Source organism: Anarhichas minor, unplaced genomic scaffold (assembly GCF_050575085.1).
Source record: "Anarhichas minor isolate MPS153535 unplaced genomic scaffold, ASM5057508v1 ptg000028l, whole genome shotgun sequence".
NCBI lineage: Eukaryota > Metazoa > Chordata > Actinopteri > Perciformes > Anarhichadidae > Anarhichas > Anarhichas minor.
The window spans coordinates 9,206,754-9,230,954 of record NW_027466474.1 but is presented as its reverse complement, the minus strand read 5'-3'; the positions used below and the strand labels follow the sequence as shown (position 1 = coordinate 9,230,954).

The 24,201-nt window shown below is 44.2% G+C and overlaps 2 protein-coding genes across 5 annotated transcripts; one reads left to right on the top strand and one right to left on the bottom strand.

Annotated features, from left to right (window-relative positions):
* Positions 1–3,570: 3,570 nt before the first annotated feature.
* Positions 3,571–9,774, bottom strand: dele1 (DAP3 binding cell death enhancer 1). 4 transcript variants are annotated; one of them, XM_076103420.1, is made up of 12 exons: positions 9,588–9,774; positions 8,889–9,021; positions 8,317–8,419; positions 7,492–7,636; positions 7,088–7,312; positions 6,888–6,970; positions 6,673–6,766; positions 6,406–6,548; positions 6,128–6,286; positions 5,045–5,137; positions 4,476–4,635; positions 3,571–4,350 (listed from the first exon to the last, which is right to left on the bottom strand). In XM_076103420.1, exons 1-12 carry the CDS (start codon positions 9,616–9,618, stop codon positions 4,112–4,114), a joined length of 1,608 nt encoding a protein of 535 aa, XP_075959535.1. In that variant the 5' UTR covers positions 9,619–9,774; the 3' UTR covers positions 3,571–4,111. The 4 variants fall into 4 exon arrangements, with proteins under 4 accessions (XP_075959535.1, XP_075959537.1, XP_075959538.1 ...); XM_076103422.1 differs by having other exon boundaries at positions 4,482–4,635; XM_076103423.1 differs by having other exon boundaries at positions 3,571–4,347; positions 4,482–4,635.
* Positions 9,775–12,126: 2,352 nt separating this feature from the next.
* On the top strand, positions 12,127–22,871 carry bicc2 (bicaudal C homolog 2). The gene is made up of 19 exons (XM_076103450.1): positions 12,127–12,538; positions 13,774–13,820; positions 14,177–14,246; positions 14,374–14,453; positions 14,747–14,908; positions 15,030–15,083; positions 15,340–15,555; positions 15,673–15,924; positions 16,112–16,243; positions 16,551–16,740; positions 17,094–17,227; positions 17,340–17,527; positions 18,075–18,180; positions 18,707–18,746; positions 20,551–20,714; positions 21,520–21,739; positions 21,818–21,987; positions 22,198–22,297; positions 22,390–22,871. The coding sequence occupies exons 1-19, from the start codon at positions 12,259–12,261 to the stop codon at positions 22,518–22,520; spliced, it is 2,736 nt and encodes a 911-aa protein (XP_075959565.1). The 5' UTR covers positions 12,127–12,258; the 3' UTR covers positions 22,521–22,871.
* The last annotated feature ends 1,330 nt before the right edge of the window (positions 22,872–24,201 follow it).

The window sequence follows — 24,201 nt, the reverse complement described above, 5'->3', positions numbered from 1 at the left end:
GGCTGACAGGAAATACACTGCCGTGATAGAGCTGATGAGAGAAGAGACACACTGTCAGAAGTCATGTAAACAGTGCCCTGCATGTGCCAAACAATATAACACAACTGATACTGGGTTTTTGAGGTCGATGCCAATGTTGATACTAGAGATTGTAAAAAAAATCATGTAAATATATAGGTGTTTGTTTTACACAAACATATAACATTATACATAACATTTTTGATAACGATCCTTTAACCTGGATTCAACCTTATTTTTTTCATTAGATGTTGAAGATAGAAAGATAGAGAAGGAAGTGTTCCTCATTTTCTATTTTCCCTTAGTCAGGCAGAGTACAATAACACTCCTTCCTGTGGTTGCAAGCTGCTTTTATGCCTTCTCATCTCTATGGCTGGACGATGGTTGGTCACTGGGTTAGTATGTTTTTAAAAGATTTGTTTCTCTGGCTTCTCGGCTTATCTTGTACTAAAATACTATGCTACAAATAATTTAATACAATATTTGTTTAAAAATAATTTCTGGCCCAAGTACTCTCTGGGTGTTTTCTTCACATCATCACAGGGGGGTGACATCATCAAGTTGAGACGCTCAGTGCAGTGTCACTCATTTGCATTTCTCTGATGTTACGACGGAACACAAAGCAGATAAAAACATCTTGCTCTTTGCTCTCCAGCTGCAGCTCAGCCAGGCTTATATTGATACACTATGGTGCTGATTATTCTCCAGCCTTACGCCCCTTTACACATAAGATGTCACTGTTGAAATGCTATAAAAACACTGCATCAAAGACATGAAGCTGGATTGCATTTGCATGGTATTGGGAGTGAGTCAGACCCTCGATGTATTCGTCCAGGACTGACATTGAAAGGCAGAGCTGAGCAGTCAGCCAGTCTGTGGGGAGGAGAAGTGGCGGCTCCTGCTAACTAGCTAACCGTGTCTCTTTTATCTCTGGGTGGATCAGCCCTGTGATGCTGAACACAGAGACAGATGGATAGCAACAAAGACAGTGGCAGAGAGTCATTGTGATTTTAAGACACAGCACATGTATGGGTATAGCTTCACTGTCACTTCTGTCTTTGAATGATCTCATTTGATTGCAACTCTGTGGGAAGCTGGGAAGCAACTGAACACGGACACAGGTAGAACAACATGTCCAGGCACGCAAGCATAATGCATAAACATCCTGTTGCCCGATCAACACGCACACACCTAAAACAATGCTGCAGTCATCACCAGCGCCTTTACTCAGAAACATGGAAAATACAAACACAGCAGATTTTAAAGCACGACAAAATCTTGGGAAAAGACAGAGGAGAGAGCAGAATCCCTGGACAGTGCACTTTGTTCATGCGGGGCCCCTATCCGCTCCCCTCTCCCTGGGTGGTTGTCGTGTTGGCCCTGTGTCACTGAGCAAGACAACCAAAACAAACTGTTTGTGCTGAATCTGCGCTCACACTCCAGGCCTGTGATCAGACACAAACACAGTGTCAACAGGTACAGACTACCTGCACTGAGCCGTGCAGTCTCATCACGATACCAGCTTTTCTCATTCAGCAATGCTTTTGTAAAAGATGTTGTAGCTTAAATTTGTATGTTACCACCCTAACTAATGGACATCATCGTCTCCAGGCTCAAATTAGTTTCCTGGATGTTTGGCCTTATAAGAACCTTTCAAAAAAAGATGGAAAAAATGCATTCGTAACCAAACTAAAAGACACAAAAGCTGTCCACTAGAAATTGAGCCTTGAGCAACTGAAGCTGAAAATCACAGCAAATATGTTATATGACTCAGAGGACAAATTACACATCCTGACATAATCCCCAAAACAGACAAGGAGAAATAAACAAACAGCAATTCCACTCCTCATTGTCCCTTTCTCCTATCTTTTTAAAGCTATTATACAAGAGTTGCAGGCAAACTGGACCATCCTTTTTCTTTCTTTACCCCCGGAAATGAAGCCAGATCTCCATTAGTTAAACAAAGTGGAGCAAAGAGAGGATGTGAGGGGAGTGGGGAGGAGAGAGGACGGTTATTAGAGAGGGAGAAAGCGAGGAGAATGACACAGCAGTTTGCAGGACAGTGGGGCACAGTCAACACACAGAGGTAGTTAAACTGTTCTCAATAAATCTGTTGTGCTCTCCAACAGCAGAGCTCATTCATGAGATGCACAAGATTTTTTTTAGCAGCTGGTCACGGGAACAGCAGCAAACTGGATAGCCTACTAATAAAACAATTATGCAACAATAAACTCATCTTTTCATTCTGTTGCTGCTCTTCCTTGAGATGTGCCCTGCTTACATTGCAGTAGAAACGTACAGTAATAGAAGACAGGAAAGAAGCAGATATCATATACGTCTTGCATAAAAAGGCAACTTCTTGACAGACATAATACAATGTCGTCTCTTGGTTTTTGGAGCCAGGTGTCAAAACATGATCCTCATCTGCTCAAGCTGTTTTCACCGTCTATTCAGCCTGTATACAGATCTACAGACAAGTGTTTTCACACCTGAAGGTCACCCTATAAAGAAATATCAACGTCTCATCAATAATATGCTTTGGATATTCATCATCAGGTAATATGTAGATACTGACAGATCAGAGGAAATCCTCCTTTTTCAACTTACTCCCTGGAATGAGAGGCCTCTTTCCTCAACTCTGAACTGCACCCACCGCTTCAGAAATGAAGAGCAACAGATGAAAGCACAAGCTGGGGACAAAATACAACTTGAAAAGTCGATGATGTCATGGGTGGAGTATTCTAGCCCCTCTTTTCTTGCTGCCGTCTGAATAAACTCGCGTTAGATCATCTTTAAATCCACCATAACGCCGAGGAAGCATCTAGGTGGAGTTGCCATCGTTGCGGAAGCAACGCTGTCGATATGCGAACAGACGCAGTAAACCTTCAGCATCCAGCCCCACAGCCACCGCCGCACTGGGAGGGGGAGCGCATCCCATCGAGAGCATCTATTTACATCCACTCACCGCTTCAGTCAGCCTCCGGGCTTCTGCGCCTCCGCTCCCACGACGACACACACGCGCGCACACACACACACACCCACACACACACACACCCACGCAGTAGTGAGCAGGTTCTAGGTCGACAGCCGCTTTTTAAAGTGCCACTCCGCCCGTAGCTGCAGCACGGCCACCCGTATCGGATCACATCATCTGCCCTCCCAGCCCGGCTCGGTGTTCGCTGGCGGCCAAGCTGAGCTTTCTCTCTGCGCCAGAGGATCCCGGAGCGGAGCGGCGCTGTGGAGCTCTGAGCGAGGACCGGCCAATCAGTGGCGCGGACGCAGGACGCTCGGCGCACGGAGGGAGACGCAACCGTAATAAATCTACCGGCGTTATTTTGCAACTCAGGTAATGAAATCACACATCATCGGAGTCTTACGTCATGCAGCGGTCTGAAGAAACATGAATGGTCGGGTTTATAGTGCTACACCGATGATCACATCTGACCCTGAAACAGTTTAGTTCTCGTTGGATTAATATATGAAGTTTGACTCAAAGTGGTCCTGATTTTATGTAGTTATTGCAATTACAAAGTAAAAAAGTAACAAATCAGCTTTTAGGGATTATATTTTTAATGGTTTTACTCAGGATCTGCCTTTATCAGTACATCATCCTCCTCACAGTGCATCAGTTCATATAAAGTTTGGACTATCAGAAAGCATTTACCTTTTTGTTCTTTTACAAAGATACAGTAACAGTATTACTGAACATTATGACACTAACTTAAAGCACGTGATTAATACCCACCAAATATTCTCAACCTCCCCAAAGGCACAGATCACATTTCTGACTCACAGGAGAATTTAAAATAACAGAAAATACTATAATGTATAGAAACAAATAATAAAAAAGCTTCCATCTTTCATCCACATAATATTGTAAAAACCTACATCCAACAACTCGTTCAGCCTTATAAAACACCTTCAACAAAATGTCTATACACACACATTTGACCAAGTATAAAATGGATTCACTCTAATCCAGACTTCACATTATGTACACACCTAACACACTTTGACCTTTTTCTCCTTTGGTTAAAATACATTCCCGCTATGAAACACATTCCTCAGTTGGACCTGTGCTGGCTCAGGATAACTATCCGACCCCTACGGTCCACTGGCAGGCTCCTCCCTCAGTGCTCTGTGGATGGAGGTGAAGCGGGGTGGAGGACAGAGCCGGGGGGACACACAGGCTCCCGGTGCTCCAGGAGTGAGGCAGTAGTGGAAGGGTGATGGGGCGACCTGAGGAGGGAGGGGAGAGCGGCTGCTGGAGCCGCCGGTCGGCTGCAGAGAAACATGGAGCCGAATGGATGCAGCGCAACACGGCATCTTCTGCTGAGGAGGAACGGGAGACAGATAAGAGAAATCACTGCTGTCCAGGCTCATTAAAAGCTTATCACATGCAGTGCCATCATTAACAAATGCACAACATGCAATGACTAAGACAAATGTGTGCCTACCCTTACTGAGTTCATCCTCCAGAGGCGTCAGTAAGCTCTGAGCCTGCTTGTTGCCCGCTTGAGCGGCTCGTTTGTAGTATTCAACCGCCGTCCTCAGGTTCTGCTGCACGCCAAAGCCGCTCTCAAAACACTGACCCAAAAACAGCAGGGCGGTGTTGTCCTGCGCACATGATCAAAAATAAACATGGGATTTAATCTTCAAGAACTTGACGAGGTGGTAGAACTTGTGCTTAATATTACACGTTATAAACCAACACCAGGAATACAAATAGACACACGGGGTGAGGAGGGAATATGTCACTTTAAAAAGAAGCACAGCAGCTCTGTGTGACTATCAGCTGTAGCTCTAAAGTGATTTGAAGTAACATTAATTAACACTATTTGCTTCAACACAACTGCAGCATCCCGTGTAAGTTGGGATGTTTTAAAAATAAGCGGTGAATACTGAAAAGCAGGAGACGGTGGGGACACCCTGTTGACAAATACAGAATGAATGTACAGCGGGAGGGGAAACCTCAGCGATATAAAGCCATAGATCAAACTCTAGAAGCATCTAGAAGGGCGCTCACTCCGCTCTCTGCTGCCATCTTCAGGTAGTGGACAGACCTGCTGCCGTCTCTCACCGGCTCCCGAGTGTAGACCGAGGCCAGGCACACCTGAGCCTGAAGAGGAGGAGAAACAGAGTTCTTCTGTGAGGATACACACACACACACAATAATATATTTGTTTGATGAAGTTACTAGAAATAAAACTGATCACAGATCATAAAGCAGGATCAGCCACTTAACCATGTCTATGTTTTTTATAATGGCCCTTTATGTATTTACTGCTGCAGCACGTCTCCCATGCAAATGGACCAATGTGCTTACAATGCTAAAATACAACATCTATAACCTTCTACGATATAGTAGATATACATGACATACTTAGTATCGCTGAGACCCTGCATGAGATTCACCAACATTGTGATGAGGGCTCTGGTGCGATCGCATCTCTTCCAGAAGATTTGTATTCCAGCATTGAGCTGCAGTGTGTTTTTGGAGAACTCGTTTAAATAATTCCATAACGATAAATGCAACACCGAATGTTGTCATGAATATTTATCCATTCTTTCTTGTAGACAACAGTTGACCCCCCATTCCATCAATTCATCAAAACGTTCTCAGTTTTTTGATTCTCCCTTCACCTTGCAGGCATACATTAACTTTAATTCTTGAAGTTTCCTTCAATATTTAAAGTAAACACAGAGTGAGTACGCAGACACTATTAATACTATGATTGTTGGCTGTGTTCTATTAAAATGTCCCAGTAAGCCGTGAGAGTGAGCCAACACCAACAACAGCAGGACCCTGAATCTGAAGCAGCTAAATGGAACTCAGCCAACATGTATAATTATTTACTTAATTATTTATACCTGTGCTTTTCCTACTGTTACATGTAAAAAAAAGTCTAAATACATTTTTTAATTATTTAAAGTTGAAGTGCAGTATGATATCTCATAACATTATAAGAGCAATGTAGAAAAGCACCAATGGAAAATTATAATTTAAGTATTGTCAAACAGCATTTGAATGTACAAGAGTTGTGAAGATATGAAGATATTGTTTGAAATAATCAAGAAGAGTTAATGAGGTTCTGTGATGATTTCACACCTTGCTCAGTCCAGCTGCAGCAGCCTGCTCCAGCAGGTGGATGGCCGTGTTCAGCTGCTCGACACTCTGGCGCCCCCTGCTGGTCAGCAGCAGCTTTGCGTAGCGGTACTGAGCCTGTCTGTGGCCACCAGCGGCTGCCTGCCAGTAGTGATACAGAGCCTGGAACAGAAAACACACCGGAACCCTCTCAAGACTGGCTTCTCACATAGGAGGGAAGTAAGTATGATGTGTGTCAGAATGAGGAAACACTCAGGAAAGCAAAGTGTCTGGATTCTCGCCTTGTCTCTGTCCTTGACGACGCCTCTGCCCTTCTCATAGCACACGGCCGTGTTGAACTGGGCCTTGCTGTAACCCTGCTGAGCTGCAGCTACAAAGCACGTGAACGCCTCCTCGTAGTTTTCACTCTCGGCACTTTCTAAACCTGCGATAAACAGAGAGATGAAGACATCAGCGATAGACGGAGGAAAACTAAAATAACTCAAAGACTTAAAAAGGGAGAACGTGTGAGAATGATTTAGTGTTTCACTGTGTGTAAATATGACTACCAATGATGTTGAGGATAACAGGAATGCTATTATCTCCCACATGTCTGAGATTCAGAGCTGCTCCTGCCAGCCTCTCCTCATCAGACAGCATGTCCTGCAAACACAGAAGAGGATCAAAACAACAATCCAGATTAGATGAAAAGTCAGTCCTTTGCAAGGATGAAGAAAAAAAAGCATCTTTTATTAAAATAAACTTCAGGGAGGCAGACGTCCACCTTGTCTTTGGCGTCTGTCGACTCCGTGTTGTCTCGGTCGGCCTCATTCTGTAGAGGACAGGATGCCGACACCAGTGATTCCTCTGTGAGTCAGGCAAGAACAATGCTTTATTATCCTGCTCACACAAACAACATGTTGAGATGAATATTATGTATAAACAATCTTTTTAACTATGACCGCCACAGAGCTCAGAACAAACCGGGTATGAGAGAATCCTGGTTCAGGAGCGCCCTCTGCTGGTCACAGACGGAGCAGTCAGCAGTCAGGTGGACCGGCTCACTGCTGCTGTCAAGACTGGCATCACCTGAACTGCTGCTGCTGCTGCTCTGAGCCTGATCTTGGGTCTGATCCTGGGTCTGTCTCTCTGGCCCCTCCTGCAGACACAACACAGTCCTCCCTCTGGGAAGGACATCTCGTCTAGACACTGGAGAACCCAGACAGGCGCAACAAAACAAAGTCAGGATTGTGATCACAAGATTTAAAAGAGTTTGGGGTTGAGATGGTTGAATGTTGGTTATTTAAAACTATCTTGGATTTCATCAGTTTGTATGAAAAAGTGAGCAGTCAGAGGGCCTTTTGCTTCTTTACATTAATGCGACTCACAGATCTCCAGCAGAATGCGGTAGCCACACTTGTGCAGAGTGGCGGGTGCCGTCAGGGCTCCGGGGATGGGACTGGGCTCAGAGTTTGAGGAGAACTTGGAGTGGATCCTCCTGCAGATCTGCATGAATAGAACTGCTGCAGCACCCTGTGGACAAACACTCATTCATTCATTCACTGCTACTCCTGGTACTAACATACTCTATTCCAGGGATGGTAAATCAGAAAGCACATTTATATGCAGTGAGATTGGTTGGGACTGTTGGGTTTCCATGACACATTCTTGGCCACCCTGCTGCATACTTAATGAAGTCGTAGTTATCAAGGGAGACAACATAAACAGAGTACGTGACCAACTGTGAACCAGATCATGTTGCGAGCAAAAGGCCAAATGCGCCAAAATGCCCGTTTCATATTTGTTCAATGGTTGCATTCATTTTCACTTCTACTAACAATGACTGTGATTCCCTTGAGTGTTTAGTTTGTACACAATTGAATACACAGCGCTTGGATGAATGAATAAGTGGGGAGAAGAGAACAGCGGCACAGCTTTGAGTGCAGCAGAGATTACAGTTGTGGAGGTGGACCGGTGTTGAATGGTTGCTTCTTTTTGTCATTAAGGTTGGTTATTGTCATCACAGTTGGCTCTGAATATATTTAGTAATAATAGCGGTTTAGCCATCGTGCACTGTTTGTCTAATCAGTCCACACGGTTTAAACCCTCAGAGAGCAGCTGCCTGACGTCTCTCTTTCAACAAAGTGTAGACTAATTGGGATGAGCTGATGACACTGGGCATATTGGGAAACATGTGAAAGCAGAGGACGCACCCATCCCACAGCATCCAGGGCCGTGTAACGTGGAAGCTCAGCGAAGCCGAGATGAAAGGTCCTCCGTTTCTTCCTCCTCTCTCCATCCTCCTCTTTTTGAGAGCTGACAGCAAAAAAACCAGCACAAACATAAAAATTACAATTTGATGTTTTTTTATTTGTTATTTCCAGTATATTGTATGAAGGCATCACAGAAATATTCTGCTCGAGGCACAAAGGCTTTGTTTCTGTGCCCTCGACTAACCCTCGTCATGCGTACAGGAGATGCTACTGGGTGATGCAACCAGCTGAAAGGGAGGCAGTGAGAGTGCTGCGAGTCAAGAACGGGTTCAAAGGAGGGGTGAAGGAACAAAAAAGGAATGGGGTGAGAGCAGTCTCTGAGGTTCGGCCTTAATTCAAAAGGTTTTCTTTTCATCAGCTAATAAAATGGCCGGTGGTTTGAGGGCAGAGCAGTCATGAGATCAAAGTTAGAGGCTCAGTGCTCCTCTTCACTAATTTTCTAGTTTTTTTCCATCAGAGCAAAAAAAGTTTGAACAGCAAAAAAAAAGGAAGGGTCGAGGTGTGGAAAGTACCTGCCGTCAGAAGAGTGTTGGGAGGTGGAAAGGACAACCGAGTTGTTGATGATCTCAGCCTCCCCCAGTCCCTGAGGCTGGCCCTGGTTCTGGGGCAGCCGCAGAGGGTTGCTGCCATGATATCGGTGCAGAACTGAGAAGTGATGGGAAGAGACAAACAGCAGAAATGAAACATTAATGTCCAGCATTCAAATTTCATACAAGGTTCAGCCTCCTCAAAACTATGTGATATAAAAAACATGGTCTGTCAATTCTTTTATCCTAGAAAATGTCCTGGAAGGAACAAGTAATATGATACCAAGTATAGAGTTAACTTGTGTACACTGGAATATCATTTAAATAGTGTGTCAGGGTATTGTATCGACTGAGGTGTAGCTTTACATTGCAATCCTAATCTTGTTTAGGTTTACCAAAATATGTGCAGTGCACACCCACATACTTCAGACCAACTCTGACCAAAATAAACCAGGGGGGCGGTGTCAGTTACACTCAAGAGAGTGAAGTTAGAAGCTAGCCAAAGAAGCTAATTATTTACATTTATGTGAATTGACTTGGCTAGCTGTTAGCTTTAAACAACGTTACGCCGTACGGGAATCACAATAAACGTCGTTTATGTCTTAATAACAGCGATAAGTTACTTAAAGAAACAACATGACATGTAACGTTAAACATAGAAGGTGTCAAAACTATTTCTCTCACCTCTTCCAACAAAGCCTTGAACTTTCCACATGGTTAGTGTTTTTAAAGCTGCTTCAACCGAAAAGGCATGTTTAGTTTCCTCTGAGGGTCGTCTGGACCCATGAATAGCGAACGCAGTCGGTCCAGTCCAGCAGTTTGCCCGCTGGTAAATATATCCGTCGCGAAGACGTACCGGGAACACCGGAAGAGGACTCGGACGTGCCTCCGATGACGCAACTCAGTCTGAAAAGGTGGTTCAGTGCGTCATAGCGCCATCATGCGGTGTGGCGGGGGACGACTGTCTCACAGCAAGTACAGTTTATAACCAGTTCCCTATGTGGTTTGTTGTTGATTAATATGTCTGAATAATTCCATATTCATTCAGCACAAAATGGTTCTAATGATGCTGATTTTGGTATTTAAGACTAGGTATTTAGACTTTTATGCAAACCAAATTTAATAAATATAGTCCCCCACAAGAATGTTGGTTCAGTTTAATGTGGAAAAAGATTTGACCATGGAGTAGTTTAGAACATGTGCTTTTTTAAATTACAAATATTTTATTTGCTCTGTACACAGAAGATGCCATTTGGGTGACACATGGTTAGAGTGCTCTCAATAAGCTATTTATCTCTCTTTTTGAATGTTTAACTCTAACAGTGCTGCACAGGCACATTCGTTTTGATTATTAGCACAGGTGTTACTCGTGACATCAACGGTGGCTCAGTTATAGTCCGTGTGTCTCAGTAAGCAGTGACAGTGTGGCAGCATGCACAATACCAGGAGCCTGAAACTGAAGCAGATAAAGGGAATTAAGCCATAATTAATTTGATTATGTACACCAGCACTTTATCTACTCAAACATGTCAAAATATCTTCCTTGAAAAAAAGTGTATGACTCAGGGGTTTTGTCAAACTTAACATCACATTTAAGGAACAAGATACATGTCTATCTATCTATCTATCTATCTATCTAGATGAATAAAGGATTCACTCATGGGTTCAGGGGTGGATTCAGTAAACCACCCACAGCTCACCAGTCACCCTGCAGGACGGTTTGGCTTTTCTTTATTTGGCCCATAGATCAAACAGTGACGCACGCTCCGACTCTTACTGGAAACGCACACTCTTCTGGTCAGAAGGGGCTAAACGGGGGGCTGGAGAGAGGAGATCTGCAGTTGTAAAGTCAGATTAAACTTGGAATAATTCACTCCTTGACCAGTTTCCATGGTGACACAGTCATCAAGTCTTTCACTTACCATCTTCCTCGGGCAAATAAGTCTAGCCGGCAATAGTTTTTAATGTTCGCAAGATCTCTCTCTGCACTGGCAAATGATATTTGCTGATTCGCCTGAGGCCAAATTTGTCTGGGCAATATGGAAAACACCGAGCGGAGCTGGAAACAGAGTCCCACCAGACCTGACTAATTGAGCAGTTTGTGTTTACCCATGTTTCAGCCTGTACTCGAGTTCTCGAGTTTGGGAAATTTAAAGCAAGGAGGGGTCTTATTAAGTGCTTAATTTTTGAAATCCCATTTGCTCTTTATTTTGTAACTGTTAAACCAGTTTCCCCCTGTCACTGGAGTTTACAACCTTCTGGCTGCCTGCTTGTTGTTGGCAGCTGTTGTAACCTTTACTCAATTACTTTCCGTAAGTAAAATTTACAGGTAGTTATACTCTACCTAAGTACTTTCATTGGATTCTACTTTACAAAGATAGTTATACTTTTCACATTTTAAAAACATATAATGAGCCTATAAAATGCAACACATTGTTAATAATTAACCCTAACTGTAAAGCAGTGTCTTGTCATGTTTCAGATGTGTATGACTTCAGAAAATTTAAAAGAAAACATGTGAATATGTGACGGGTGCATCAGTGGAAAGCACACACAGGAGATTTACAGAAGAAGTACTTTTGATACAAAAATAACATTTTGCTGACTTATATTACTATGTTTTGAGTAGTTCTACTTGTGATATAGTATGTTTTTATCCCAAGCATTGGTGCAAGCTCCCCCTTTCACACAAACACCACACACTCACCGCTGCGATAGACCCCCTCCACTCCCCTCACCCCGACCTCTGGAATCTCAAGCCCTCGTACTTCTCATTCAGAAGAAGGGGAGGGAGGGCAGACATGGACAGACGTGCGGTGGAACCCAACTGGATGACCCTTTTATTTTGTTAGCTGTGTGTGCTGTTGTGAGGATCTTTTTCAGGATATGTGTGTGTATGTGTGTGTGGGTGAAATGTGTATCTTGTCTTATCATAGGCCTTGACCATCTATCCACATAATCTGTGGACATTGACCTGAGGATTACAGAGGATTTGTTCAGAGCAGACTGAGCCTCAGCTGAAGTTGTAGATTTAGTTTGTTTGTCTGTTTGGAGCCCCTCAAATAGAGAAGACATGGTTTCTGTTATAGTAAAGACGTGACTCCCCTTATACATCTGCACACTGCAAGGCCATAGCAGCAAATCCTTCAAGCCTCGAACAGCTTGAAGTGAGAGAGAAAGAGTGAGATTTGTGTACTAAATTAAGTGAAGGGGGCGGGGGATTTAAAGAAAAGACACAGGGGGTGTTTCTTGCCCCTCTTTCCCCTTTTTTTCTCTCGCTGCTGGTCTCCTTGGTCACACACATGCACACATCCTAACACACACACACCAACACTGACGAGGGCTCAGTCCTGCTATGGCCACCACCACCACCACTGAGGAGAGCTCTCCGGTCCCGGCCACCATAGCACCCCAGCAGCCTGACTTGGAAACTAGCGTAGGACCCGGCTCAGCGGCGATGCCTGAGCCCAGCGAGGCCCAACGTGACAGAGAGGAAAAAGAGGATGAGGAAGAGGAGGAAGTTGGCGGAAGCTCTGTGCAAGTGCAGGAGAATGCAAGAGGGCAGAGTCTGGACCCCGAGTGGGTGGAGGAGAGGTTCAGGATCGACAGGAAGAAGCTGGAGAACATGTTGTATGGTGAGTGAGCTGAGATGTTCATAATACTGTCAAAAATAGTCTCCATAGCTTTCTGGCACTGTTATCACCTTCATCATCACACTCTTCCCCCTCAACTGTTCATTCAGAAGCTATTTTCTGCCACTTACATTCTGTGTGGTTTATGTGTATCCGTGTGGCCTGCCTGCCTGTGTGTCTGATGTTTGACATGCGTTAAGACGGGGAGGCAGGTCCCTGTCCCCGTGTGCCCTTCCTCACAGCCGCTGTTATCTACCTGACCCTGCGTGTCTGTCAGGGGGCTCCAGCTGGCTGCGACCTCGTTGTCACCATCGGTGTAACTGCCATGCAAACTTTTGCAGTATCACCATGATTTATGACCTGCAATGGCTTATGCATTCAGAAGTCTCTTTTGCTATTATCATTCCTGTCTGGGAAGCAGAGGTATCCTGCGTCCGTTAGTTATCGCTGCCTGGCAGGTTTATGACGAATGCCTCCCCTGTGTTACTGGGGAAACTCTTTCTGCGGGTGCTACTGCTGCAGATAGAGGCTGACATTTGTCTGTTTGTCCTCACGCAGACTCTCGATGGGAAAGCTGGAGCGAATTCCGCTCAGATAACCGTGGGCTGTTTTAATGAGCGTGAGTCAGGCAGTAAATGTTGTATCTCGTCCCCTCAGGTGATAACCTGCCAGAGTGCACTTGAGACTTTACTCTAATAAGCTTTTTTTGTTTTACACATTCCTTCTGGTTTTTGCTGTTGTTTTTTAAAAATGTTTGGTCAAGTGGGAGGTCTTTACGTCAGCATATGCCATTGATGTGATTAGCTGTCTCTAGGCTAATTTGTGGCCCCCCCCTCCCCAACCACCACCTCCCCCCCACACTGCACACTGTTCTCTTCCCATTCCTCAGCTCTGGCCAGCGTAACCCCTAGTGATGAGGGGGGGTGAGGGCGTTCCTGCCCCCCCCCCTCCCCCTACCCTGTAAATGTCACCGTGGAGCGATGGCCTTTTAAAATTGTTTATGTTCCCGGCAACCTCTTGTTCCAGTCGCTTGGCAAATCTCAGACAGGTCAACATTTAAATGTTGACTTTGCACACATGCTTGATGTTGAACACTTGTGCTGTAAACAGACAAACTTTGTGCTGCTGACCAACACAACGTGATAAATCGCACTGCAGGAATTTTGAAATTAAATTAAATTCTCTTTATCTGTCTTTCTTTTTTTTTTTTTTATGTTTGCTTGCTTTGTGTCTTTCAGCTCCAAAGCATGGAGATGGTGAGACAGGAGAGGAGTTTTTTGAGAGAGTAAGTAGAAGTCCACACAAGGAAGCATTTTATTTATGACTAAAAGAAAATCTAGCAGCTCTCCTCAGTGAAGGCCACAGATAATCGTTAGTGCATAAAGACTTCTGGTTAAATGTAGCTTAGAAATCAGTTGGATCGTCGTCATGTGAACATTTGTTCCATGCTCTGCATCCAGTGATTGCTGGTTTTATGGAGGTGATAATTGCAGTCTTTGAAATGCAAATTACACTTTGTATTCTTAGGTCGAAGGGATCTGCTGTGTTTCGGGGATGTGTTTATATGTGTGTTCCGATATGTGCTGTGATTTGTGGCATACAATGAGAGCTCTTTCTCTCCCATTGTTTGTGCTTCCACAGGTGATGAGAGAAACTGACACTCAGGTGAGATGGCCGTCCAAGCTGAAGATTGGAGCCAAGTCAAAGAAAGGTGACACCAACTCAGTGCTCTGTTTCATCTCCTTCCTGTCGCAAATGTTCCAATGGATTGATTTACCATTGCCCATTTACTGTAAGTCATTTAAATGTACCTAAACTGAACTCCTACATCCATCTAGATCCACATGTGAAGGTGGAAGGGAAGAGAGACAATGTCTTGGAAGCCAAAAAGAAGATTCTAGAAGTGCTGGAAACCAGGGTGAGGGGCTGTGGTGCTTGATTATCACAATTTGTCTGAACAGTTAAGTCAACAACGTATAGATTATGACGCGCTTTTACATGTTTTCTACTTTCCTATAAGAAGCTATTTTGAGAATCTGTTTGTTATAAAGTTTAAGTAGTAGGGAGAGACTTTGCAGCTACTGTGTGCATAAGGGCAGGATCTTTTTCATGTTGAATCGGCACCAATGACATGACAATGACATCTTAAGGCTAAACTTAGTATTGAAAAGTAATCTGCACAAATGACATGGCGGTTTATATACAATCCAGGTCAACAAGGTGACTTTAAAGATGGACGTGGCCTACACAGAGCACTCCCACGTGATTGGTAAAGGTGGTGGAAACATCAAGAAGGTGATGGAGGTCACATCGTGTCACATCCATTTCCCCGACTCCAACCGGCACAACGGTACGGGAGAGAAAAGCAACCAGGTAACAATCTATAATGCATGAGACACTAAAGCAGCATTTTAATGAGCCACCGACTGCTGCTTTGACAAGACAAGTAAGACAAATGAAATTCAATATTCATTTGTTCATTAACTTCTACCAGGTCTCCATCGCTGGACCCATAGAAGGAGTGGAGGAAGCCCGGAGGAGGATAAGAGTGAGTGGTCAATGTACAGTGTGAGCAGAGACTGCCTAGGATCGATTTTTATTTGTCTCAAAACGCAATTCCTTCACTCCGGTCACGACACAGCAATCAATAGAATGATTAATAGAATGTCTGGCACAAAGAAGACAGGTATATTTGTCAAAAAGCCACTGTCTGTCCCACATCTCTTTATTCCCCCCTCCGTTCTCTGTCTCCTCTCCATCACACTCTTACCCTCGTTTTCCATCCAATCTTTCTTGTCCTATAGGACCTGCAGCCATTGTCCTTGACCTTTGACCTCCCAGTCAGCCTGGTGCACCAGGCCCTGCCAGATGCAGGCTCCCCACTCATCCAGCAGGTAGTGCAGACATTGGGGGTCAGTGTGAGCTTCAGGGCCGTGCCACCTCATCCTCAGGCACAACCCAACTTCTATGAAAGCTGCTGCACCGTCTGGGGCCTGCAGGGCAACGCAGCTGCTGTCAAGGTTAGTGTCAAACATTCAAAAGTCAAATGTAATCCACTTCACAGTTTATGCTCGTTAGAATAAGGTCTAAGTGATGTATGATATCATGACATGTATGTATATATCATCACCTGGCAGAAGGCGACCTGCATCCTGATGGATCTGTTGCTGGGGTCAGAGGTCGCAGGCGGCATAGTGAGCAGCCAGATGGATGTCACCTCCCAGCAGCATCTCTTCCTGTTGGGGCAGAACGGAGCTCACTTCCTGAGCGTCATGCACCAGACCCAGACCCAGATCATCCTACCAGACCTCAGTGCTCCTCAGAGCCCTCCGTCCCTGCTCATCCAGGGCAGCCCTCACGGAGTGTGCCTGGCTCGGCAGCAGCTGATGGTACAGTGGCGGTGTTTTGTTTTGTCTGCACAGAATTAAATAAAGAACAATCGTGTGAGGTAGCAAGTGCGTTTGTTTGTCTTTTGATTGCTTGCATGTGTCAAAATGTATTTTTCTGTCTTGTATTTTCTTAATCTGTTGTTGTTTGACATTCTTTGTGTGTATGTGTCTTTGCGTGCACGTCTAGGACTGTCTGCCTGTGTGTTTGATGTTTGACATGCGCGAAGATGGGGAGGCAGATCCGTGTAAACTGGCTCAGATGATGCAAAACCTGGGAGTCTTCATTAGTGTCAAGCCCAAAGTAAAACAGACCAGCAAGGTACAACTTTATCAGTGTAGCTTTGCTGCTTTGTCCTTGTTAGATTCACCTCGCCCCTGTCTTGAATTAAATTGTAATTTTGTTTTTGATGCCTACCAGCCTCATCTTTTTGAATTCACCTTCAAATAGGACAGAGCTTGTGATTGCTTATTTCACAGGCACTGGATTAAATAAGACTAAGTCATAAGTCTATGAAATATTTCTAGAATGTTCACTTTGATTTTTGAATGCAAAACTACTACTCCCCCTGTAGTCTTGTATACTGTGGTGTGTTGAATACTGATGCACCACTGTGTATATTTATCAGTCAGTGGTGGTGAAAGGTCTGGAAAGGAACATCTCTTGTCTTCATGAGGCCCGTCGTCTGCTCCTCGGGTTGGATTCCTGTGAGACTGCCAAGGTAACCGAGATGACCCCTGAACCCACGCTAGCCGGCAGCGGGCTGGCCAACTATTGGCTCAACATGTTGCTGCAGCAGCTTCGTCTCTCTGAGCAGGGTGAGCATGCACATGTATCTCTGTAGATGTGTTTGCACTCAAATGTCCTGGAACATTTGAAAAGCCACTAGAAGTGCAACATAACCATGTATGGTAAATTCTGTATTCATTACTGTTTTGTGCTGTCTCTCTTTATCAATACAGCAACTTTTCTATATCAGCTATTTGTTCAACCTGTGTTCAACAAGTGTTTACCCCCCCATTTCTGGCATTTTTATTCAGGCTGTGTTTTATGCACACATTCAAAATATGATGAATGGATGGAAACTTGTGTCTGTTTTTACATGTTTCCTTTTTTAACTCAGTAGTACAAACTAATAGGATCTTCACTCACTATCATGTATTTTGCTCAGGCTCTGTGCCAGCTATCCCTCCAGAGCTGCTGACTGGTACTAAGCTCCGCCCCTCACCTCCACCAGGTCTCACCTCTCACGCTGACGAGGGGAGGACAGGACTGAAGGGAACAGACAGCCGGCCGCTGGAGAAGGTTTGACACTGTAGTTAAACTGCATATACAGTCTGCTCTCAGTACAAAACAAATCCTTCCTGATAAATAAACCTCAAAAGAAATCAACACTAAGCACCAGATTCTCCTTCAGATCCTAGAAAATGAGGACCAGTCTGGCCAATCAGAGGATGAGAGCTCTAATGTTGAGGTGTGTGATGCAGTCAGCAGCATCAGCAGGGTGGGATTGATGGGTCGGAGGGGGAGTCTGCAGGGTCCTGAAATTACAAAGGTTTTCAACCACGGCAGACGGCATTCAACAGGGCAGGCGCTAACATACAGGTGAGCAGTAACTGGAAAAAACACCTGTTTTCAACACTTGTGAGGTCATTGTGTTGGCTTACATTAATGCCCTGATGAATAATTTAACTAACCGTTAACCTAAGTGTAATTAAAATCAAAACCAAGTCACAGCCTAATGGTTGACCTTAAGGGGACCAAGGTTTTGTCTCCAGATGGAACATGGGTATTCACTACAGGGTTTTGACTTTAGCGTGGTTAATACACACACACACACACACCTGCATGTGCCAGATCTGTTGAAAAATGTTGCTTACACAGTTAGAGAAAAGCCACCTTGTTGACCTCATCTATATTTTCCTTTTGTTTTCAGGTTTTCATGGAGCAGCTCTCCCTTGATATAATCCATAATTATAAAGTATCATAACTCTGACTTTTAAACCCTCCTGTAGTTTTGCTGCTGTTGCTCTCGGGAAAGAATATGCTGATATGCTCTCGAATGTTGGACGTAGCTATCACAGTTCAACCTAACCTTGTCTTTCCAACTGTGTGTATATGTGTGTGGGTTTTTGTCTCCTCATTGTGCCAGATTGCTGAACGCAGAGATGGAGGGAGGGAGGAGTGAGCGAAGAAACAGCCTGAGGAGAGATGTAACGATGGCTCAGGATGTTTGCGCTGACTCATCCAAGGCTGAGGTGAGGAATCGATGATCTCTGTTTGCTCATAAAATGATGCACTGCATCTATGGACAAACCTATTTGGCCACAATTAAAACTCAGGGGAAAGACAATCAAGTCTTGCTGAACCGCTGAAAGACACGGAAGGGTTAGTGTTTTATAGATAAAGACTTGTAGAGGAGAAGGTGTGTGAGAGCGAGACAGAGGACACACGATGTAACACCTCCAACATCTTCAAATCAAACCGTAGATGACAAGATAGATTGAAAACAGCAGGCACATTTTTTTGTGATGTGACCTATTGATTTGCACAACCCTGAACCGGGTGCGATTTGATTTTGAGAATTGATTTTCGGGTTTGCTTGCTTCCCTTCGTATTTGTCATCACTCACTCTCAAAGGTTACTCAATTGAGGATTAACAGGTTTACTGCCACAGCAGAAAGAACTGTTCGGTTCCCCCTGCCTGTGCTCAGCAACCAGAGAAAAAAATAATTAAATTTCATGCATTATTTACCCTCTCTATTTCTTGTTTGTGCTTTGTAGGATTATGACTATGAGAGGAAGAAACTGCTGGCAACTAGAGGTTAGTGCTCGTAAATGTTTAATATTTCTTCCTGTCCTACTCTGGTTTCAAGAGCTCTGCACAGGCGTCTGCAATCAGAGCACTGCTAAGCAAGCAATTCTTTTCTTTATTGATCTAGTTGCTGTATTCTGCAGATGGATATATTAAAACACATTTGGCAGAGGAATTTTTCCCAACATGTCTACTGTATATTGTTGTTTTGCTTGTCAAACAGCCACCTATATACAGCCAAGCTGTTGTTTTTGGAACTGAACAGAGCACAGATTGGAAGAGTACTTTGACTTAGCTCCTCAAACGACACTAAATCAAATGAATGATTTTGTTTGTCGGAAAAGTGCACAAGTTTTGGTCAAATTGTTGAGAAAACATGATTTAATATCATATGATTATCCAAGATAAAGTGGCTTATTTAGTTTATTCAAGTGTGTTATCGAGGCAACACATTAATATCCTGAGCAGAGGCAGGCTTGTGATAGAGGGGGCCCATTTCAGTGCTGTTCACTGCCAAGACAACTGATGAAGGGGCCTGTTTATGGGCTGCACTGTGCCAAAGTTATAATAGAATCCCACTTTATTCACACGGGGCAGATCCACAATGCAGACAATACACACATGCATGCAGACACAGTTGTGTGTGTGCGTGTGCCCTCATAAGCACACAGGCATGGACACACACACACACACACACACACACACACACACACACAGGAAACAGTACCTCATCCATCATGCAGAATGAGAGATACTGGGAAGATCTGTAGCCAAATGGTACTAAATTCCCTCAGTGTTGCTTTATGGGATTATGAATTAGCAGTTTGAAAGGGCCATCTGCCTCACAGTCATTAGGACACCCATATGCCAGTATATGAATGGGACATTTACTCACATAAAAACACACACATACCACACAATGGACAACCCACTAGTTATAATCCTATTGATATCGCACTCTTTGGAGTGCTTTTGCAGTTTTCTTTTTTGATCACACATTCGCACGTCTCCTGTTCTACTGCCAGAAGAGGCCCAGGGTCACTTGTTTGTCATTTAAGAGGGTGTATCTGTCACAGCCATTTGAGTTTTATTTAGTATGGCAAATGCTGGCAAGGAGAGGCACTGTTCGTTATTCATTATTTAACACCTGAACCCAGCTTGTCCAATTCAGAGGAGACGTGGAAAACCTGCAATGCATTTTCATGAAGGACTTACTGAGGCTAAACAGTATGCATCGCCGTGTGCTTCAAAAAGTATCAGTGTGAATTAAATTCTCCATATTTCTAAATTAACAATGAATCAATTGAGTATGTGTAATGTGGGTGACGCTCGTAGTGTCAAACCCACAGAGAATTATCACTCTGCAGTTTCTTTTAACAAGGAGCATTCTTGCGTCTTTCGGCTCATTGTTTTGGTTTTATGTAACTTCGTCTCTGATCAGTGTTGTTTCCAGCCGCAACAGCAAGCTGCTTTTAGCAAAACACTCTGATAAACCCACTGTGCGCTACCTGTTCATGCACTAAACAGCAGACAAAGTTAGTGACAAGCTGGTGAACATAGTAGGACCTTCAGCAGCTAACAAGACAGATATTCCTCTCAAGTGGCCAGAAACATGACTCTGAAATGAATGCTGATATCACTCTGTGTCTGCTCAATGTGTAGGCAATCAGCAACTGTTAGCTAATATGTCAGTGTCACATTTCTTGCTCGAGTCAGCTGCCCCTAAGGTGCCAAATAAAAGAAGAAGAAATTTCAGTAAAAGCAAGTTTTAAGTTAGAATTTCCCTTCTGTGTGTGTTTGTATGTTATGTCAGCCATGCTGAGGAAGCCTGTGCTCACAGAGGTCCAGACGCCCACTGACACCTGGAGTGGCCTCGGCTTCTCCAAGTCCATGCCGGCCGAGGCCATTAAGGAGCTCCGCAACATCAGCCGACGCAGCTACAAACCGTACCTGAGCATCAGCAATAGCCAGCAACAGGTACAAATGAGCATCACGCTAACTTGTCTGGTTCAACAAACTGAAATGTAATGGACTTCCGACTTAGCGTGACTCATTTTGATTGTTAATTTTAGCTGTAGGAGGCTTGACTTTTGCTGAACGTTTGAGCTGCAAAAGCAGTTTTTTAGTTGCAGTGCAGTAAAACAAGCGCCCCCCCCTAACACATTCTCATCCATTGGTAATGCTCTCTAACAGTTTAATAAAGCACTTAGCTTCCCTGTGTGGTAAGCACTGCAGGTTTGTACGCTCACTACCTGGGGTCTGATGTCATCGGCTCAGTCAACACGGCCACTGCTCAGCAGCCTGTTTACATGAGCTGTTTCATCTCTTCTCCCTGGCTCTTTACAAGCCTCCCGAACGTCCGCTCTGTGACTGCTCTGTAGCCTGTGAGGGAGAAACAGACTCACTTAGGTTAATAAGAGCAAGAGGCACTCCTCCAATAATTTCCTTCTTAGACCCAGGCAGATGGGAGGAAGCATTCGCTATGCCCATTGCATTGATAATATCCAGTGAGAGAGTGCTTCTACCACGGGTCAGCCAACAGGGGCAAATGAGCTTTCTCATTACAACTTTGGATCTATTGATGTCTTATGTCCACTAAAACCCCCTCACACTTGAGAACATGTGGTCTCTTGTAACCGTTTGACCTCGAGCCCTGACAGAAAGAGGAGAGATGAAAGAAAGGCATAGTGACAGAAGTACAAGGTGCTGCTGTGAAATATTTGCAGATGAAAGAAGAAGTAGTTCATATTTAATGCTGGGACAATTTTCTGTCTCCTTCTAGTCCTGGGCTGCTCAGATGGGAAAGGTGTGTAATGGGAGCAACCGTGACAACTGGAGGGACAGACATGGATCCACATCTTTATCCCTTCTTGTCTCCCCCTCCTCTTCCTCTTCCTCCTCCTCCTCCTCCCCCTCCTCACCCCCGTCCACTTTCGCCTCATCCACCTCCTCCTTCCCTGCATTTGCATCCTCAATGAATAGAAGCAGAAATGACAAACCCTGTAAGTATTTTTGTGTGTGTGAGTGTGTCACTTTCTCTCTGGCACCTTTAACATTTTTCTCTGAACTTTGATGTCTAGCGGAGAGCTTCCCAGGCAGCAGCAGCAGCTACTTTGAAGGTGTGTGCTCATCGAGGAGGGCGTCAAGCTGCAGTCAGCGGAGCCCCTCCCCCCAAATGATAGATGACCTGCCTGAGCTGCTCAGCCAACTTGGCCTAATTAAATACATTGACGTGTTTGAACAACAAGAGGTAAAATGAATCCGTCTCTGACTAAACTTAAAAAAACTAAAAGTTGTTGTGTGAAAATACATTTTCATCATCACTTACACATGCAACACGCTGTGTGGGAGAACTCTCCGCGAGCAGATAAACACAAACAAACAAGCTTTTGTCCATCAGCAAAAGCATTACAAATCATGAATGAGCATTATGATGCAACTGCTATCTGTACTCATCCAGATCGACTACCAGACGTTCCTCACTCTGTCTGATGAGGATCTGAAGGAAGTGGGCATCTCCACCTTTGGAGCCAGACGCAAGATGTTATTGGCAATCTCAGGTGAGAATCTCAAGTCCTCCACCTTGTAACGCTGTAGGAGGCGTTCGACCCCTGTCCTGAAAATAATTTAGTTGTTTTATCCTCCTATCCAGACCTGACCAAGAGTAAGAGGAGGCTGTCAGATACACCTGCAGTGAAGCCTGGCTACTTGGAGGGTGGTGCTAGTGGCCGACTACCGCGAATCATGGATCTAGAAGTTGCGGCTCAGAGTAATCGCTGGTGAGAGGAGAATCCCAGCAGCTCTGAGATCCACCTGACTGACGTGGAGCTATTCAGCCTCTAAACAAGTGTACAGTGATGCTGTTGGCAGAGCAGAGGTTAAATCTGCTTGTTATTCACTTTTTTATTATAAATGGATAAGCATGTTGCCCAAAACGCAGGAAACATTATGTAAACCTTTGAGTCCAGTGCCTCTAATCTACAGCCAAATCCCAAAGTTTTTTATACAAAACCAAGACAAGGAGGTCTTCCCTTCCAAACAAGAAAGAAACTGCGTGTTTAATTCCATGATAACCACTACATTTATGTAATTGTAAATAGATATTTACAAAAATAAATTACATTGTACTATGATAGTGACGAAAAATAAATGTTGCCGTCATCCATCTGGACTGTATTTTTTGGGGGCTTTTTATTCTTTTATTGGAGAGTTGCCAGGAAATGAAAGGAGAGAGTAAGAGGGATAGTGAATTACAATGCAAAAAAAGGTCCATGGCCAGACTCAAACTGGGTCTGTTCCTTTAACCCCTAAGCCACCAGGGTGCCCCTCAGAGCAGAGTTTTTGATTCAAAAGCACATGTAACCAGCTGTAGCGTGAACTGGTCCGCTACTCAAAGCCAGGATCAGACCAACAGAGGGCACTGGTGTCACACACTGCGCTTATAAATTCAAGTCACATTTGAGTTGCATGAAAATAATGCACTTGTTATCGGAGCAAACAATGGTAACATCATTAGAGCTCCAGGTGGACAAGGTGGAGCAGCAACAATCAGACAGGGGGAAAAATTAATCAGAAATCCAAATAGGTAAATGCGTTTATTGGTGTGAGGGTAATGTGACACCTTTTAATGTGGTTTGGTCTCGCCTGACTGCTCACCTAAAAGTTCCAATTTAATTTATCACTGTTGACAGGAGTGAAGCCAGTGGAACCGCTTATGAGTCGTTTCCTGTTTAATTTATTTAGCAGAGGGCTGCACCCAGTAATTTAGTGCTATCAGAGGGACGGCACTGGCAGAGTATTAACGAGACCGGTATGATCCCTCTCTAAATTTGCAAATTTGGAATAGTGCTGGCTATCACATGTAAGCAAATGATCCAAGAAACCTCCACCAGGGGGTCATGAGGGGGTCTGATCTGTTCAGGCGTTCACCAAGCTGGCTGGTGCAGCGGCAGCCGAGCATGAAGAGAGAGTGCGAGTGGAAGTGGTGGGCTGTGACAGATTAGGGAGAGATGATCCCTATTTATTACAATGTCTCTACCAATTACATAGGCAGGCTTTAGACCAGTGATCCTCAAATCTGGTCCTCTGGCCCTGAAGCATTGCTGGATTTCCTTTCTGTCAGGTTGCGCTCCCTTGCGCTCCCTTGTGGGTGCGGGTCTAAATCGGTCCTTGATCACATGGCTAGAATGAAAACTACCTGGAAGGACCAGCAGCACTCTGGACCCTGAGGAGAGTTATAGAATACGCAAAATGAATTTGCTGCCTGGTCTTTTTTTATGTAAGTGGTCTAAACTTCTCAATATTTAGAAGATGCAGTATAAGTTAAAGCTTTTTATCATCAGAGATGGGTTTGAGTGAGTGAAGATAAAAGTTTTAAAGCCACTATCATCAATATTTTTTATATTAAAATGGATCAAATTACAAACCGACAGTTTATTGTCTGCACATGCTGCAGTTCCCCACA